This window comes from Arvicola amphibius, chromosome 1 (assembly GCF_903992535.2).
Source record: "Arvicola amphibius chromosome 1, mArvAmp1.2, whole genome shotgun sequence".
NCBI lineage: Eukaryota > Metazoa > Chordata > Mammalia > Rodentia > Cricetidae > Arvicola > Arvicola amphibius.
Genome location: NC_052047.1, coordinates 193,295,438 through 193,314,712, shown reverse-complemented (window position 1 = coordinate 193,314,712; position 19,275 = coordinate 193,295,438). Strand labels below are relative to the sequence as shown.

Sequence of the window (19,275 nt, the reverse complement as noted above, 5' to 3'; positions counted from 1 at the left end):
TTAAGCAAAAGCACAGGTTAATAGATATAAGAAGCCATAGTCTCTCAACACCTAGGGAATAAGCCACTACTTTCTGTCCCAGTTCCGTGTCTAGTTTCACAGCTGTGGAACAGAGTGGTAGGTCCCTTCTTTCTCCTCCTTTGAATCTAAGTGACCCCAAAGCCCGGAGCCCACACAACAACTCCTCACTTTACCCTTCCAGTTTCTACTCTGTACAGTCACAACCTTGACTGGAATAAATGAATCGGTAAAACTTTAAAAGCTTTAACGGTAAAACTAATTAGCATATCAGTGAGTAGGCCCCACTGATGGAAATCACACACAAAACGTAATTTAGTCTGTCCTAAGAACGCTGAGAGGAAAGTTTATGTTGGACTTGAAGATATTCAAAACATAACAGCTTTTCTGAAAAACAGAAAGTAGTGAGACACAAACCTTTAATCCCAGCACTCATAATGCAGAGGCAGGCAAAACTGAGTTCAAGGCCAGCCTTGTCTAACTAGTAAGATCCTGTTTTGTTTTGTTTTTTCAAAAAAAAATATTTCCAGAAATGATGACATTCTTAAGATCAGACTACAAGACTTTTTGTCCAATCAAGTGGAAATAAGAGACAAAATAGAGATATTTCAAAAGTCCTGCAACAGCCACCAAATATCCCAGTGACATACACTAAGCATTACAACTAAAACATCTGGGAGACACAAAAGTGACAGCCTAAAAAATAAACAGTAAGCAGACTAAGAAGAAAAAGCAAAAATTAAAGACACCCATGAGAGGTGCCTTTTCCTTTCACCCCCAAATCTGTCCTCAGAGGGAGGTGTGAGCAAATGATAAAGATGGAGAAACTCCATCTCTGTGGCAAGGGAGCTAGACAAGGGTCCTCTGTGGGCCAAATAATGAGGGAAGACTCCAAGGAGAGTAGGTTCTTGGTTTTACTTTTTCGCCCCTTTGGCCCAGCATTTCCATCTTGGAAAGCGCTGGCAGCAGGATGAAGAGCAAGAAGCAAGGAAAGCAGGGTGCTGTGTCAGGGTGGCTGGGGCTGGAGGCTACCTGCAGATACTTTTATCATCTTCCCAAGTGACTGTACATTTTGTATTTCCTCCAGCAATCAGCAACCATCGGTAGTTTTCTTTTTGATGCTTCAGTAGGCATAAGATGCTTCTTATTCGTTTGTAACTCCCTAGTGACTGATGTCCATGGCTCCTTCCATCTCCCTTGCCACCTACACATCACGAGCTGTCCATTTTTAAATCAGTCATTCCGTTATGCTGAATTTTAAGAGTTTCTCATGTAAGAATTCAAGAAACTTGGTATCAAAAGAATAACAAATAAAAAAATGGGGTACAGACCTAAACAGAGAACTCTCAACAGATGAATCTCAAAATGGCTGGAAGACACTTAAGGAAATGCTCAACATCCTTAGCCATCAGAGAAATGCAAATCAAAACAACTCTGAGATTCCATCTTACACCTGTAAGAATGGCCAAGAGCAAAAACACTGATGTCAGCTTATGCTGGAGAGGATGTGAGGTAAGGGGAACACTCCTGCATTGCTGGTGGGAGTGCAAACTGGTACAGCCACTTTGGAAATCAGTATGGTAATTTCTCAGAAAATTAGAAACGATCTACCTCAAGACCCAGCTATACCGTGGTTGGGTATATACCCAAAGGATAATCACTTCCTCCACATCTCCTGGTGTCTCTGCCCTTCTTCCCAGCATCCTCTGTGCCTAGAAAAGCACAAAGATATGTACTCAACTATGTTCATAGCAGTATTATTTGTAATAACCAGAACCTGGAAACAACCTAGATGCCCCTCAACCAAAGAATGGATAAAGAAATTGTGGTATATTTACAAAATGAAGTACTACACAGTGGTAAAAAACATATGTACCCACTTATAAGTGATAAAAAAATATGACATCTTGAAATTTGCAGGCAAATAGATGGATAAAAAACAACAACAAAAAAAGCAAAAACAAAAAAACAACAAAAAAAAAAAACAGAATATACCACAATTTATTTATCCATTCTTCGGTTGAGGGGCATCTAGGTTGTTTCCAGAAAGACAAATATAATATGTACCCACTTGTAATTATTAGCTTCTAGACATAAAACAAAGAAAAATCCACCTAGAGTCCACAACCCCAGAGAACTTAGAGAGGACCCTAAGAGAGAAGACATACATGGATCTACATAGGAAGGAGAAAAAGACAAGATCTCCTGAGTAATTGGGAGTGTGGAGGTCATGGGAGAGAGTAGAAGGGCAGGGGGAGGAAGAAAGGGGAACACAGAAAAATGTATGGCTCAATAAAAACAAAAAATAAAATATATCTTCTTAAAAAAGAGTTCCTTCTGTATTTCAAATTAAAGTCTTTATCAAATATATTCCTTGTCAGTATTTCAGTCTACGGTGTTTTCTCCTTTTGTTTGTTTCCTCATTTTCTTGGTAGTGCCTTTTGCAGAGGAAAAAAAAAAAACTGAATGATACTCAACTTACAAAGCTTTCCACAAATGTTCCTTTGGTGCTATACCTAAACCTCCATAGCCAGGCCCAAATGCAGTGAGTCTCCTGCTGGGCAGTGATGCCAGCTTCAGCGGTGTGTTGGATATCCTGGGTCTTTTGCTCTCCACAGAGCTAGGAGCTTAGAGTTTTCTATTCCATCTTTGTGCATATGGTTCATTTTAGGTTTTAGGACTTGGATTTGATTAGATACACAGACAGACAGAGAGAGACATAGCCATATATCCCCTACCATTGAAAAGGTCATCATTGCTGCATTGAACTGTTTTTGCTCCTTTGGAAAATCAGCTGTTGAAAGTTACCACAAAGAGGTGCCATATTTTAGTAATTTTTCTGCACTGATTGATATGATCATGTGATAGTTTTCTTCTTAACCTGCTGGTGTGATATATTACACCCTAGTTTTCTAATGATGAAAACAGCCTTGTGTATATGGCATAAACAATGCTTTGTTGTGTTGTATAATTCTTTTGTACATTATTTTATGGGATAAAATTTGTTATTTTGCTGAGGATTTTTGCATCTAAGTTCATAAGATATTTGTATTTCATTGTAAGGCTTTTGGGCTTAGTATTGGAGTAATTCTGACCCTAAGGAATTAAGAGATAGCCCCCCCCCCCCCATCTTCTGGAAGGAACTATAGAGAAACCATTTAAAGATTTAAAAATTTTTTTTCTTTATATGTTTGATGAATTCTACTAAATAGAAGTACAGACTCATTTTCTTCAATAGGCATCAATATAAATTTTTTCTTGTGTATATTTTGACATAGTGTATCTTTCAAAGAACTGGCCCATTTTGTCTTAGCTTTAAAATTTAGTGCCACAGACATTTTTATAATATCTATTACCTTTTCTTCCCCCATGGAAGCTGTAGTGACGCCCATGCCTTCATTTATGATAAGAATTAGTAGGGTAGCAGGTCTTAGCCTGACTAGAAGATTATGAGTTTTACTAAGTTTACTAATATTTTTTAAAAAACTTCATTTTTCGTTTTATCGATTTTCTCTATTGATTTCTTGTTTTACTTTCATTGATGTTTACTCTCTTTTTTCTTTGGATTATTTTAGATTAAATTTGCTCTTTTTTAAGGTTAAGAACATCATTTTATCTTAGATCTTATTTTTAATATGGCGCAGATGCTCTAAAGGCTCCTCTAGGCTCTGTTTTCACCATGCTAAACAATATGACAAGTTTGTATGTTTCATTTTCATTTAGCACATAACTTCAAGAAAATTCAATATTACATGGGTCCCCCAAAATAATTTCTAATGGAGGGTGAAGTCTCCAACATACAAAAGTAAGCTGACCATGGCCTGACCCACTTCTTGTGGTTGTTCCCGCCTTACATATTTTGACAGCCTCTTCTGCCACTGTACTGGATGAACCACGCCTTTAATCCCAGCACTCGGGAGGCAGAGGCAGGCGGATCTCTGTGAGTTCGAGACCAGCCTGGTCTACAAGAGCTAGTTCCAGGACAGGCTCCAAAGCCACAGAGAAACCCTGTCTCGAAAAACAAAAAAAAAAAAAAAAAAGAAAGACCTTTGATTAGATCTTGTCCCTTTACCTCAGATACTTTTCCTTGTTCTGAAGTCTACCACCAGTGTAACAGAGTACATGTATTGGCTACTTCCTGCTGCTGTAATTCAGGACCACAGCCAGAAGGAACTAGAAGATTATATTCTGGCTCTCAGCTTCAGAGGCAGAGTCCATCATGGTGGAAAGAGGTTTGATAGCAGGTGACTAGGTCAGGAAGCTGAGGCCACATCTTCACCCAGAAAGCAAAGAGAGCAAACAAGAAGTGGATTGTTCACTATTTCTTCCCAAGATACATAACAACGAAAACACTGATAGCCCAGATTTTCAAAGGATGTAGATATACTTTCCAAACTTAGGATATAGGAGAACAAAGAAACACAGAGGTAAGTCAACATCCTACAAAACACTGTCACTATTTTATGTCTGGCCATGTTCTGGGTCATGGGGGGAGGGGAGGCTGCAATCTGTCTACATAACCTGCTAGACTCCTGAAGCAATTCAGAACTGCTGCCAGGAAGTCCCTTTTCTTTAAGGTTGTACTCACAGCTCTCTATACAACCTCTTCCAAAGATGAAGCTTTAGAAAGAAGGATTCCTCAGTGATCAAGTAAACACACTGCCCCCACATCCAATGGCAAAAAAAAAAAAAAAAACACCGCCTGAGAGAGTTTCACTGTACTGTGTACTTCTGAGCTAGATTTATCTGAGACAGGAGATAATTTCAAATCCCTGAAGTCATCACCCAAGTTAAAATTTTTTAGTAAAGAGAGCTATGCAAACAGAAATAGTTGCAGATAATGTATACATTACACATAACAGACTTGAGTCTTGGCAGGTGTGAAGCTTCAAGTTTAGTGCATGCATTTCCAGGCTGGGGGTCTGACCAGGCCCTCACTGGCTGCCTTACTCGACACCACTGATGAAATCAGCATTCACCTACTTAACCCACTGCTGCCAGAGCTATGAACGGTTGTTTTAGTGAGGGAAGCAACACAGTGGAGTGACAAATTAATTTTATGACTCAACACACAACTGTCCTCTTAAAAACAAACATTTAAAAACCCTAAACAAGGTAAGTCTTTAAAAGTTTCAGAAAACAAGTTGGATCATATTCAAAAATTTATGGCCAAACTGGAATTCTGACAATACAAATTATCAAAAAAAATTATGAACAAGTAACAGCTACTGAAGTTTGTTTGGATAATTAGGTACAAAGAAACACACTGCATTAAACTTGAAGGCAGCCTAGGAAAAATAATTTGCTTCTGTTAAAGGCTGACAGTCAATACATGGCACTCAGTGTCCTCCACAGGCCCGTGTTTTCATCTGCAGCCCCTACAGCAGGCAGACCTGGCTGAAGAAGTAGACCACTCATGTCTGGGTCTAGCTTGCTTTCCCTGCTTCCCAGTCTCCACCTAGGCCTTTGGAACTTCGGTTTGGGGAGCGGGATGGGAGAGCACAGTGTAACAGACTACGTAAGCCTTTGAATAGGAGCTCAATGGACAATCATGGTGACAATCCACAAGAGCACAGGGCAGACAGGAACATGGCCAGCACATGCTACTTATATCTCAGGTGGGGGAAAAAGGAAGATTGGGGTGGATACTGGGAGGCTATTCATGTCACAGTGTGACAGAGAATTTGGCTGTATTCTATATGGTGAAATTCTGAGTGAGCTGAATTTAAAAGTAATGAACTAATAGGAAACTTCAACAGTTTAAAATCTAGGCTCTGTGGTTACTGCTTGCAGTTTTTACCCAAGTCTACAATAATAACTAAAAGAAAAAAAAGAATCAGAAGATTTGAAACATGCAGTTTGGTGAAAAAAGAAGTATTAAACTGACTTAAAGCAATTGCTGATCCATCTGCTATGAGCCTGAAGAGACTCGGCATGATTACAGAGTAGCTAGGACTGGATAGTAGGACAGAAACCTTGAGGACAAGACCCCACCCTTCAAAAACTAAGGGTAGATATGACTTTATAAAGGATGATAAGCCTGCAGAGCACCTTACACTAAAAGGGCAGAGAGACTGGAACTTTCCAAGGTTCAACCAAGCCGCACTCAGAAAGCTGTTGTAGCTGCCAGCACAAGGGTACTTCTTGAGTGGCAAGAATGCTATTTTTGATTTGGGGTGGGGGAAAGATCTCAATACATCACCCAGACTACTCTTGAACTTGAGATCATCTTGCATCAGCCTTGAGTTTGAACCACCATGCCTGGTTAACTGTACCCTTTTCTTCCTTTTGTATGAGGTAGTTTTTGTTTGTATTATTGGGGGTGGGTATACTGGGGTTGAACCAGGGCCTTGTGAACGCTAGGCTACATCTTACATTTAGCTACATCCCAGACTAAATTCGTTCACTTTAAATAGCTCAGACTACACAAATTTAATTAGAAACTTGTAATCTAAGCTTTGCGACTTCACTTCAACTACATTGCCCACATTTTAAGTATGAAGTTACCTTTTTTTTCTTGCCTAAACTTTATCATTTTCATTAATCTAGAAATCACCATCTCTCCTTTCTGTGCGACGTTCTAAACAAATACCTACAGAAGACTGTGTTGTTTCCATTTAACTGCTACAGATTAACAAACTAAAATTTGCATGTTTCAGACAACAGTCTATGATTCTTATTTTATTAAGCAAATCTTATATAGAGTCAAACATTGTTCTTTTAAAAGAAAGGCAACTTTTAAATATGGCAAATAGTCCCAATGACGTTTCATGAAAAAAGTTAACGAATATGTAGTCATTCACCATCCCTTACTCAAGGATTAAGTATCTTGATTTCACTAGTATTCCTCCTCCTAAGGGGAGTCTAGCTTCTTGGTAGAAACAGTCATTAAATTAAAGAAATCTTCCAAGACAGTATCTCTAAAGAAGATATATAGTTTACATCTTGAAGAGATTTATAATACACTATGTATATGTAGCATTAGTCCTACATGTAAGTTTGTGATCATTTTCCACCTCTATTGTAGAATAACTTAAATAAATGTAGGGAAACCAAATTGTTTAAAATTTTTCATATATTTTCATTTTGAAAAAAACATGTTTCACAAGAAAAAAACACTAGACCACTATCTCTCAAGTTTCTGTTCCATGACCTTAATATCAATACATATGGATATGAGATTTAAAAGAAAGAAAGAAAGAAAGAAAGAAAGAAAGAAAGAAAGAAAGAAAGAAAGAAAGAGAAAGAAAAACTATACACACACACAAGTTCTAGGTAGAACTGTAATAAATTCCTTTTATAAACAAAAATCTTAACTGAAAAGCCACAGTAGATGGAAAAAGAGAAAGGATATGAGTTTGTAAAATCCAGTGAACATTACAATAGTTTTACAGCACATTTAAGCATTCTAGGGTTTTATATCTTTACCTGCCTTCCATTTATTCGGTGTTCCTTACAAATTTGAACCCAGATTTGACCTCAAACCCATTCTTGAGTTTGAGTTCCAGGAAAAGCAAAAGTCCAAATTTTTATCTTGATATTGATATTACAGTTTTAATTGTAAAAAAATAGTTGTTTAGAACAAAATGACCCCCCCCCAAAATGGGGGGAGGCAAAACAGAAAAATAAGCAGCAATATTTAATTATATAATAATAGTTATTCATTATATGGAAGATGTGTTTTAGGATGGAATCTAGGATGCTCTTGCTCTGTGGGGTCTCCTCAATAATTAAACTGACCTAGACCAAGACTACCAAAAATAAGAGTACTATGTAAGGGACACACATTCACAATTTTGCTGTTCATAAAGGCAGTAAAGCAAAAGAAAATATTACCAAATAGTACATGCACATCCTACGTAACTTCCATGGAACTACCAATAGTGTCGATGCAATGTGCCATTTCCCATAACTGTACTATACCATCTAACAACAAAGGAGAAATAAAACTGAAAACAATGGTACTGAACTGAATTGTTTGAAGCCAGTGCCCCATCTACGGGGAAAGTGCATTTAGTTCAGCAGCAATACAGCACAGTGTGAAGATATTGTGCTTAGACACAGATACTCCAGAACAGAAAGATGTACAAGGCGAGTCAAGATATAAAACCATAGTACACTGTTAAATAACCTTAAAACATACATACACTGCAGTCTTTAGAGAGAGACATTCATCTCATTGTACAAGGAAAGGGTAAAGACTTTAAAGTTACCTATTGTAGTTTATGATATAATAAATACATATCTATATAGCATTGTATATACATATATAGAATGTGTGTTTATGTGTAATTTATTTGCCAAATTTCTGTTTAATTTTTGTGGCTCTGCAATTTTCAAGAATGGAAAAGAAAACCTTCCACCACAGATTTCTGCTCCCCCAAAGTAAAAATACTTATTCTAAGAAAGGTCTCAATATCCCGACCCCAAAGGTTCACTTCAGATATTTATTTTACAGTTCATTAGAGAAATAAAAGTAGTGGAAATTTTGATTTTTAAATGTATATTTTCTGTTTGCCAGCTGTTGCTCAATAAAGTATCTTTTAATATTTAAACTAACTGACGCAAATTTTTAACAGAGAATATAAACTATATCTGACTGATTAAAACAGAGCAAATCAAAATAATCCAGTGATTCACTCCAACTGTAAACAATATAAAAATTTTAAATTTCAAATTTCAAAATAAGTTAAAGAAAAATTCTACCTTCAGGGCTCATGCCATTATAAAGATCTGACGTTGTAAGGGGAAATGGATACGAAAAGTTGCAACAAAATTTTTGGCCTACATTTTCCTAAGAGAAACACTTATCTGATTATATATATATCACTTTGTCCCTTAAATTTAATGACTTCATAATTTGTTGGAAGATTTTTTTTAACAAACTGGCATATCAGATTACACAACAGGAAACCATCCATCAAATTTAGCAAAGAAAACTTATATAAGCCTTTTTTCTTTACAGAATTAAAAAAATCTAAATGGCTATGATTCCTCTATTAGCAGAAACACATAATGCAGTCTTTATAAATCTGCCATAGATCAATATCCACAGATACAGATATAGATATGAAACATTAATGGCAGTCTATGTTTGAACAGTGTGTGGGACCAGCAATTTGTATCAGACCATGGCACGATATGGACCCTGCATCTTTAAAAACTGAATAATGAACGAAGGCCCTCCAGCAACAATTTGAGGTGGGAGGTGACTGAGTGGACAGTTCTCAATACTCATGATTGACAGCTTGCTGCAGAGAGCCAGCTCAAAAGGGAGGCTGTGAAGGTTGGGGTTGTCATTCAAATACAGTTCTTCTAGGTTTTCCAGTGTGCCTGTTTAGGGAGGGAAAACAATTAATTACTATTCTTAAAACTTTCCCCACTGTAGATTTCAAATTGCAGCATATTCAAATCAACTGAGGAAACTTTTTAAAACCACAATTTATAGGTCCCTCTTTATAGCCACAAGATTGCCGGGCAAAAATTGGGAACTTGGGGGTGGGGTGGGTTGGGGGTAAGGGGAGATGGAGAGAGAAAAGTGTGAAGGGGAGGATGGGGAGAGCTTGGGGGAATGGGATGGTTGGGATACAGGAAGGGTGGATATGGGAGCAGGGAAGCATATATCTTAACTAAGGGAGCCATTTTAGGGTTGGCAGAGACTTGACTCTAGAGGGGTTCCCAGGTGTCCAGGGAGATGTCCCCAGCTAGTTCCTTGGGCAGCTGAGGAGAGGGAGCGGGAAATGGCCAGATCCTATAGCCATACTGATGAATATCTTGCATATCACCATAGAACCTTCATCTGGTGATGGATGGAGATAGAGATAGAGCCACACATTGGTGCACCGGACTGAGCTCCCAAGGTCCAAATGAGGAGCAAAAGGAGGGAGATCATGAGCAAGGAAGTCAGGACCACAAGGGGTGCACCCACCCACCAAGATGGTGGGGCTGATCTAATTGGAGCTCACTAAGGCCAGCTAGACTGGGACTGAAAAAGCACGGGATAAAACCGGACTCCCTGAACATGGCGGACAATGAGGGCTGCTGAGAAGCCAAGAACAATGGCACTGGATTTTGATCCTACTACATAATCTGGCTTTTGGGGGGGGGGGGGGCTAGCCTGTTTGGATGCTCACCTTCCTAGACCTGGATGGAGGGGGGAGGTACTTGGACTTCCCACAGGGCAAGGAACCCTTACTGCTCTTAGGACAGGAGAGGGAGGGGGAATGGAGGGGGAGGGGGAAGTAAATGGGAGGCGGCAGAAATTTTTAATAAAAAAAAATCATAATGGTTTTGAGGCTTATGAGGTCTGTGGAAACACTCTATTTTCAGACATTCTGTTGTTCAGTTGAGAGTTCACATATGTATTTTTAAGCCTCTATTTTAAAAATCAAAACATAGACTACTTGCCAATGGCACTAGGAAAGTAGTAAGCCAACGGGCAGCAAAAGAGACTTTCTACACGTGGGTAGTTAATCTCAAGGCAATCTCCACAAAGTGAGTGACTGGCCTAGTTTACAGGTAAGAAGACATTAGGGTGGACAGTCTCTATCCAAAGCTACAAAGTCAGCCAAGTGGCACAACTAAACTTTAAATTGTCTACCATTTGCAAAAACATTTTTTACTACTTTATCTTGCTTACAGAATAGGACACTATAGAGAACAGATTATAATCCACAGAATTACTAATTTAGGGACTACTCAATGGACTCTGTTATAAAACAGGATTATGACCTGATGCCTAAATCAAAGTGGCCATATTAATTATATAAATATTATATGTGACTATTTGGAAAAATTCTAAAAGTAAATCCAGGCTTTAATAGTAAGCAAATACTACAATTAACCCTAAGTCCCTATGAAGAATGTTTTTCCAGAGGCTACAAATAGTGGCTCACTTCTGTGGTTTCAGAACCAGTTATTATAAACAAAATCTAAATAAAGACAACAAAAACAGAAATGTCTTTACAGCATAGACAGTGTTAATTTAACACAAGCCCATCTAACTACTAAGTTTGGAAGAACAGAAAACAATCTTGTACATTGAGATTCCTAAGTAAGGTCTACCTACTGGCAGCATTCCAGTCATTCTTAAACACAGGTTTAATTCTAAGAATTTAGGAGAAAAACAATTGGTACTTCATTAAGTCTTGAGCTCGATGTAAATGAATTCACAGAAAAGTGTATTTATCAAACCTATCTATTTGAAAGCACAAAGTCAATAAGCAGAGTCAAGTGTCCACAGGTTCATACCAATTTCCTCGGGAAGGTGAGTAAGCAGGTTCTCTCCAAGGCCCAGGTGTGTGAGGTTGGTGAGGTGACCGATACCTCTGGGAAGAGTGGTCAACTGGTTGTTTGTCAAGACTAATTTCTAGAAGATTAACAAAATAAAAAAGTTACAGATACATTTCCTACAACTGATATACATTTATAATGATATATCTAATGAATAAAATAAACAACAGGGAAATTAAGTTGAGTAAAATTTGTTTAGTAAATCACAAGATTTTCTTTCAAACAATTTCATTTGTTAGGAGAACAAAAGCAGACAGTATATTTGACGTTCATGTAAGGACAATAAGATAAAAATCTTTAATTGAAAAATTATATCAAAATCTAAAGAAAAACTTGTAATTTGGAATGGTTTCAAGAACTTTAGTCATATAATTCTATCACTATCAGGAGAGAGTTTTACCTGCAAATCCTTGAGATAAGCAATCTCATTGGGCAAGGATTCCAGTTTGTTCTCCTCTAGGTCTAATTCTCGTAACTTTCTAAGGTTTCCAAGACCATGGGGAAGCTTCTTTAGAAGATTGTTCGATAATATTAGAACCTAAGCAGAAATTATTGACAGCATTTCACAACTCATGAAATAACATCACACATGATTGTTATGAAAATTAAAGATTATTAAGCAATGCTAATTCCCAAAAATGACTAATAATAAAAAATATTAAATATTTAATTGACTAATACATTTTAAAACAAATATACTACAAAGAGATTTTATTCAATTACTTAAAAACATGGAAATAGTTTATTAACTAAATTTAGAAAGAAAAAACAAAATTAACTGTCTTAAAACTAAAATATTGGCAGTGAATAATTACAAGTATTAATAATCTAATTTTTATTCAAAATTCCTTAAAATACTCACTTAAGGAAAGTAAGCCATTGACTTACAACTGTCCATAACAATGAACAATAACGGAAGTTACAATTTAGAAATTCTTCACTACACCCTAGAAACATTAAAGGGTAAAAGGGCTGAGGAAGCGCTAGAGTCCTTTTTCTCAAAGAAGTTATAATTCAGCATGGAAATAGGGAGACAATAATGGGAGCTGGGTTAGGAAAAAGAACAGTAAATTGAAAGAGCCAAATAAAATTATAACTAACGCTAAGTCTACTTATTTGCCCCAACTTTATAAAATCCATAAAAACACACAGACACAAAATGATCAATACAAGAACAATAGCCACCACTGGAGTTTACTAGGACCTTATATCAAATGCACTTTGTTTATGTGATCCACTTATTTGAATTAAAACTATGGCGTGCTATTTATTACCCCATTTTACTTCTCAGGAAACTAAAGCTCCGTCGATGAGCTCCAAACACGGAGCGACAAAAGCACAAGTGCGTCCCAGCCTCTGTCAGCTGCCGCACCCACCAGGCACCTTATGAGAGGTTCCCAGCCTGTGCACCGCAACCCCTCTGCCACACCCACCAGGTACCTTATGAGAGGTTCCCAGCCTGTGCACCGCAACCCCTCTGCCACACCCACCAGGTACCTTATGAGAGGTTCCCAGCCTGTGCACTGCAACCCCTCTGCCGCACCCACCAGGCACCTTATGAGTGGTTCCCAGCCTGTGCACCGCAACCCCTCTTGGGTTGCATATCAGATATTTACATTAGGATTCATAACAATAGCAAAATTACACTTATGAAGTAGCAACAAAATAATGTTATGGTTGGAGTCACCACAACATAAGAAACTGACTGTATTAAAGAGCTGCAGCATTAGGAAAGTTGGGAATTGCTGCTTTACAATATAATAGAACTTTTAAAAGTTTTTTTAAAAAAAAATCTTAAAAAGAACATATTTACTATCTTCCTAAGTTGTGTGTTAAAGATGAAAACTTCACTAAGTAAAGACAGTAACAGTCATTCCTGACTAAGGTGGACCTTTAATTATGGGGAAAAGCTTTTAAAAAGAAAAAGTAAAGTCAAGGGATGAAAAGCAATATTCCATACACTGGGATGGTACACAGACCTACAGCTATGGACAACACATTACCAACACAAGGGGTGATAAAATTAGGCCAAAGCCATATAATAAAAGGCTGTGAGTGTTAATCTAAAGAATCAGTAATTATTTTGGCAAGTAATACCATGTTTCCTGAAAGGAATGAAAGGAAACTGTTTTCAAGGTGCTAAGTTTTAGACATCTTTCTCTTCAAAGATTCTGCATTTAATTCTCTCAGCTTCTGTCAGGCAGAAGTGGTTCAATGGCATAAACACTTCCCTCCCCTCACTGGGTTGTGCATCCAATGGAGAGTCCAGTCATGACCATCTCTGATTACACTATGTTCACTCACCTCAAGAGAAACAAGACCAGACACGTCCTCTGGGATCTTTGTGAGCTGATTTGTGGCTAAATTCAATTCTACCATACTGGTCCAAGTTCCAAAATCCAAAGGAAGTGATGTCAACTGATTGTCCTGGTAGAGAGAAGAAGCACCCAGGTAGAACCACAAAAATAAAGTCACCATTTACATTTTCCTCTGCAAGCAAAATTCTTAAACAGTAAATTTTATTCTCACATTTATCAACAGATAGAATAAATTGAAAAAAAAGAAAATAAGAGCCAATACCAATAAAACTCTGAACTTCCAATGTTTTAATTAAGTAGGCTTTTATTCTGAGGTTAAACTACTTCATAATAATGTACAGAAAAATCACTGAGTAAAATAAGAATGTTCAGTTAAGATATGGGTAGGAAGCGGGCAGGACATCTCAATAAAAAATGGTACTTGCCACCAGCCTGACCAGTAGAATACACATGGTAGAAGAGACCTGCCAAAAAAACTGTCCTTTGACCTCCCCTTATGAGCTACGTTACTCAAGCAAACAAAAGCAAATACAAATGTAGTTTTTAAAATTACAAAAAAGTATAGTACATATATAGAAAAACTTTCAAGTCTCACTTTTATTTCCAAGAAAAAGTTTTGTTAATCTTTGATCACATTTGATGGAATATTAAGACAAAGTTCATCAGTTTCTCATTCACTTTCTAAAACCTCAGGGAGATAAACTCTAACAACAATAGAGCAAATGTTAAAATGTATCTTCAAAGGCAAAAACTAGCAAACACCTGCTTCCTCATAGTCTACACCTATTAGAAACTGAGACATTGCTTGTTACTTATGCTGGAGACTGAACCCAGGACCTTGTGCATGTTATGCAAGAAGTCGGCCATCAGCACTGTTACACAAGGAGCACTCAGCAGAAAGGCAATTTATTACCTCTGCATCCTTTCTCACATGAAAAGACTAAGAAAAAATATTATTTGGATTTTAAGATTATCTTTACTTAAAATTTCTACTCATATACATTCAAATAGTTATCATGACAAAGTATAGAAACAAAGTTACAGATTTAGATTACTAAAGGCCACAATTATGGTGCAGAGTCTAAAGAATGACAAAACCATGTAGTATACTATGACAGAACATTCTATCTAGAAACAAAGAAACCTAGGTTTCCTGGATTCTTACTCAGCTATAGTCAGGATTAGGTATGTGACCATTTCCATTATCTTCTCTGGACCTAAAATCTGTCCATTACAAATTAAATCATAGCACTTACAGTTTTCCATGATTTTTTTTCCTTACACAGTAAACTTATAAAGTCACATTATCAATGTGGAAGCTTCTCACTGAAGGGCATATGGCCAGGTAAAGAATCTGAGGGTTATTCATCTATCCCCCCGACAGCCAAAGAGAAAAACTCTTAAAAAGTGCTGCTGGATGTACACAATACCTAGGAATTTAATATAATAACTAGCACATTTAAAACAGCTTAAAACTGTGTAAAAGAAGACTTTTACATCCTTTACCTTCTACTAGAATACTGCAATAGATATTTAATATTGTCTTAGTCTAGATCATCAAGTTTGGTGGTTCCATATCATTTCATTAGATATATTACTTTAAGAAGTTAAACCTTTTTGGCATACATTGGCATTTATGAAAGTTATGTAATATATATCCTTACTTCTGGAGACCCAAGACTACTTCTCGAGGACAAACTGCTAAGGGTGTGCTCAGTCTGAACACATCTGTCATGCAGTAAGAACTGTCCTAAAGCATGACTGTTAGCAGTATAGATTTCATCAACAAGGTATCACCTACACTCCACCCTAGTACAGAAAATATGAATGAGAACTACAGCGCTCTCGCTCTCTCTCTCACACTCTCTCTCTCTCTCTCTCTCTCTCTCTCTCTCTCTCTCTCTCTCTCTCTCTCTCTCTCTCTCTCACACACACACACACACACACACACACACACACTATACACACACACACACACACTATACACACATACACCCCAGACCAGACAGGGACTTACCTTCATATTCAGCTTACTTAACACTTTAGCTCTGGAGAAAATTCCAAATGGGATTTTGTTGATTCGATTGTGTTCCATGTTGAGGGAATAGATGGTGGAAAACTGAGATGGACCTCCCACTGGATATAACTGGAAGCAATTTCTAGCTAAGGTCAAGCTATTCAATTTTACAAGACTGGATAAAAGACTCTGTAAAAATCAAAGTAAGAGTAAGATTAAGAAATAAGGTAATATTTGCCTTAAACAGAGCAATAGCTTTTAGGGGATAAACTGCAGCTTGGAAAGGCTGGTTCTGTGACCATCTTCAGGGACAATCACCACAATGATCTAGAGTTTACAGCAAGCCCACAGTAAACTGATAAACACCTTAAGTAATATGGCAGGATTCAAGATCAACTAAAAAAATCAGAAGCCCTCCTATATACAAATGATAAAAGGGTTGAGAAAGAAATCAGAGAAACATCGCCCTTTAAAATAGCCACAAATAACATAAAATATCTTGGGGTAACACTAACCAAAGAAGTGAAAGGCCTGTACAAAAAAGAACTTAATGTCTTTGAAGAAAGAAACTGAAGAAGATACCAGAAAATGGAAAGATCTGCCATGCTCTTGGATAGGTAGGATAAACATAACAAAAATAGCAATCTTACCAAAAGCATTCTACAGATTTGATGCAATACCCATTAAGACCCCAACACAATTCTTCACAGACCTCAAAAAAAACAATACTCAATTTCATTTGGAAAAACAAAAAACCCAGGATAGCCAAAACAATCCTGTAAAAGAAAGGAATATCTGGAGGCATCACCATCCCTGACCTCAAGCTCTACTATAGAGCTATAGTAATGAAAACAGCTTGGTATTGGCATAAAAACAGACAGGTGGAACAACAGAATCAAATTGAAGACCCTGATATCAATCCACACACCGATGAACACCTGATTTTTGGCAAAGAAGTTAAAATTATACAATGGAAAAAAGAAAGTATCTTCAACAAATGATGTTGACATAACTGGATGTCGACATGTAGAAAAATACAAATAGATCCATATCTATCTCCATGCACTACACCAAGTTCAACTCAACATAAATCCAGCCACACTGAATCTCATAGAAGAGAAGGTGGGAAGTAACCCTGAATGCATGGGCACAGGAGACCACTTCCTAAATATAACTGCAGCAGCACAGACACTGAGAGAAACAATTAATAAATGGTACCTCCTGAAACTGAGAAGCTTCTGTAAGGGAAAGAACAGAGTCAATAAGACAAAAAGGGCAGCCTACAGAATGGAAAAAGATCTTCACTAACTCCACATTAGACAGAGGACTGATCTCCAAAATATATGAAGAACTTAAGAAACTAGACATCAAAATACCAAAATAATTCAATCAAAATATGGGGTATAGATCTAAACAGAGAATTCACAACAGAAGAATTTCAGATGGCTGAAAGACACTTAAGGAAATGTTCATCATCCTTAGCCATCAGGGAAATGCAAATAAAAATGACTCTGAGATACCATCTTATGCAAGTCAGAATGACTAAGATCAAAAACACCAATGATAGCTTATGCTGGAGAGGATGTGGAATAAGGGGAACATTCCTCCATTCCTGGATGGAAGTGCAAACTTGTACAGGCTCTTTGGAAATCAGTATGGTGGTTTCTCAGAAAATTGGGAATCAATCTACCTCAAGACCCAGCAATACCACTCTTGATCATATACCCAAAGGATGTACACTCATACCACAAGGACATGTGCTCAACTGTGTTCACAACAGTATTGTTCATAATAGCCACTACCTGGAAACAATTTACATGCCCCTCAAACGAAGAATGAATAAAGAAAATGTGGTACATTTCTACAATGGAGTATTACTCTGTGGTTAAAAAAAAAAAGACATCTTGAAATTTGCATGCAAATAAATGGAACTAGAAAAAGCCATCCTGAATGAGGTAAGCCAGACCCAGAAAGTACAAACATGGTATATACTCACTCATAAGTAGATATTAGATGTAAAGCAAAGAATAACCAGCCTATAGTCCACAACCCCAGAGAAGCTAGGTAACAAGAAGAACCCTAAGAGAGACATATATGGATCCACCTTGGAAAGGGAAATAGACAAGAACTCCTGAGAAAATTGGGAGCAGGGAGAGGGCGGAGGGAGTAGAAAAGAGGGTAGAAGAGGAAGAGGGAGACAGAAAGGGGAGAAAAGAACATGAGGGGATAGCCAAGATGGGGGAAGGACAGAGAGGGAGAGCAAGGAAAGAGATATCTTTCCTTGATTGAGGGAGCTATTATGAGGCTAGCAAGAAACCTGACACTAGGGAAATTCCCAGGAATCCACAAGGATGACCCCAGCTAAGACCCTAAAAAGCATTAGTGGAGAACTGGCCTTCCCCTGTAATCAGATTGATGACTACCTTAACTGTCACCATAGAAATTTTATCCAGCAACTGAAGGAACTGGATGCTGAGATCTACAGCTAAGCACTGGGACAAGCTCCCAGAGTCCAGTCGACGAGGTGGAGGAGTGATAATGTGAGCAAAGGGGTCAAGACTAAGATAGGAATACCCACAGAAACAGCTGACCTGAGCTAGTGAGAGCTCACTGACTCTGGACTGACAGCAGCAGAACCTGCATAGGACCAAACTAGGCCACTGAATGTGGGAAACATTTGTGTGGTTGGGGCAGTCTGTGAGGTCACTGGACCAGGACTTATCCCTAGTGTCTGAATTGGTTTTTTTGGAGCCTATTCTCTTTGGAGGGATACCTTGTTCAGCAGCCTAGATATAGTCGGGGAGGCCTTTGGTCCTGCCTCACAATGATATGTCAAAATTTGTTGACTCCCCATGGGAAGCCTTACCACCTTCTGAGAAGTGGATGGTAGTGGGGTGGAGGGAGCAGGAGGAGGGGAGGGAAAGGGAGAGGGAGAGGGAACTGGGATTGGTATGTAAAATGAGGAAAGATGTTTTAAAAATAAATTTAAAGAATGCAGCAGACTGATTAAAAAAACAATCAGGAATAACATATAATTGCATTATCATTAGTAAAAAGTTACAGAAGATGCTCTTTCTATTCAAAGTCTCGGTCAAGGGATATCAAATCAGCATCTAGTGTGACTGTTAACAGTATCTGGACCACCCCACAGAACCACAATATTCATTATGAGACTTCACTAGAGATGGGTATGCTCACTAACATGAGAAACTCTGCTACAGGCTAAGATAATTTTGACTCCTAGCTCTATCTTTTAATACCTTGTGGTTTTAGCCAGTTACTTTTCTGAACCATGAATTGTTCACTGTTTAAAATAATGATGCCATATAAGCTCAAGTGAAGATTAACAGAAATAAAACACACAGTTTTGCTAGTATACAATAAATACTTAAAATTTAAATCTCTGTATTCAGAGGAAAGAACACTGGGATAACTAGAAACAGGAGTTTGAAATAAGACACTCAAATACACACTACAAAGACTACAGTTCAAGAAAATTCTGGACTGAGATGTGAGTTAGTTCAAACTTGGAGCAGTTGAACATCAGCTAGTTGGGGATGGAATCTGAGGTATCAGTATAAATAGCAAGGCCAGCAGAAGGCATGAAATAACTACGTAATGAAGGAAGAG

At 37.8% G+C, this 19,275-nt stretch overlaps 1 protein-coding gene across 2 annotated transcripts in view; it reads right to left on the bottom strand.

Annotated features, from left to right (window-relative positions):
* Positions 1-6,663: 6,663 nt before the first annotated feature.
* The window catches only part of Shoc2 (SHOC2 leucine rich repeat scaffold protein), an 87,504-nt gene continuing 74,892 nt past the window's right edge, over positions 6,664-19,275 (bottom strand). For both annotated transcript variants that reach the window (XM_038349299.1, XM_038349308.1), the window contains exons 5-9: positions 15,646-15,834; positions 13,615-13,737; positions 11,711-11,848; positions 11,269-11,386; positions 6,664-9,351 (exon numbers count right to left, since the gene is read on the bottom strand). In XM_038349299.1, coding sequence (XP_038205227.1) covers positions 9,143-9,351; positions 11,269-11,386; positions 11,711-11,848; positions 13,615-13,737; positions 15,646-15,834 — 777 coding nt within the window. In that variant the 3' untranslated portion in view covers positions 6,664-9,142. The remainder of the gene's footprint in view (positions 9,352-11,268; positions 11,387-11,710; positions 11,849-13,614; positions 13,738-15,645; positions 15,835-19,275) is intronic.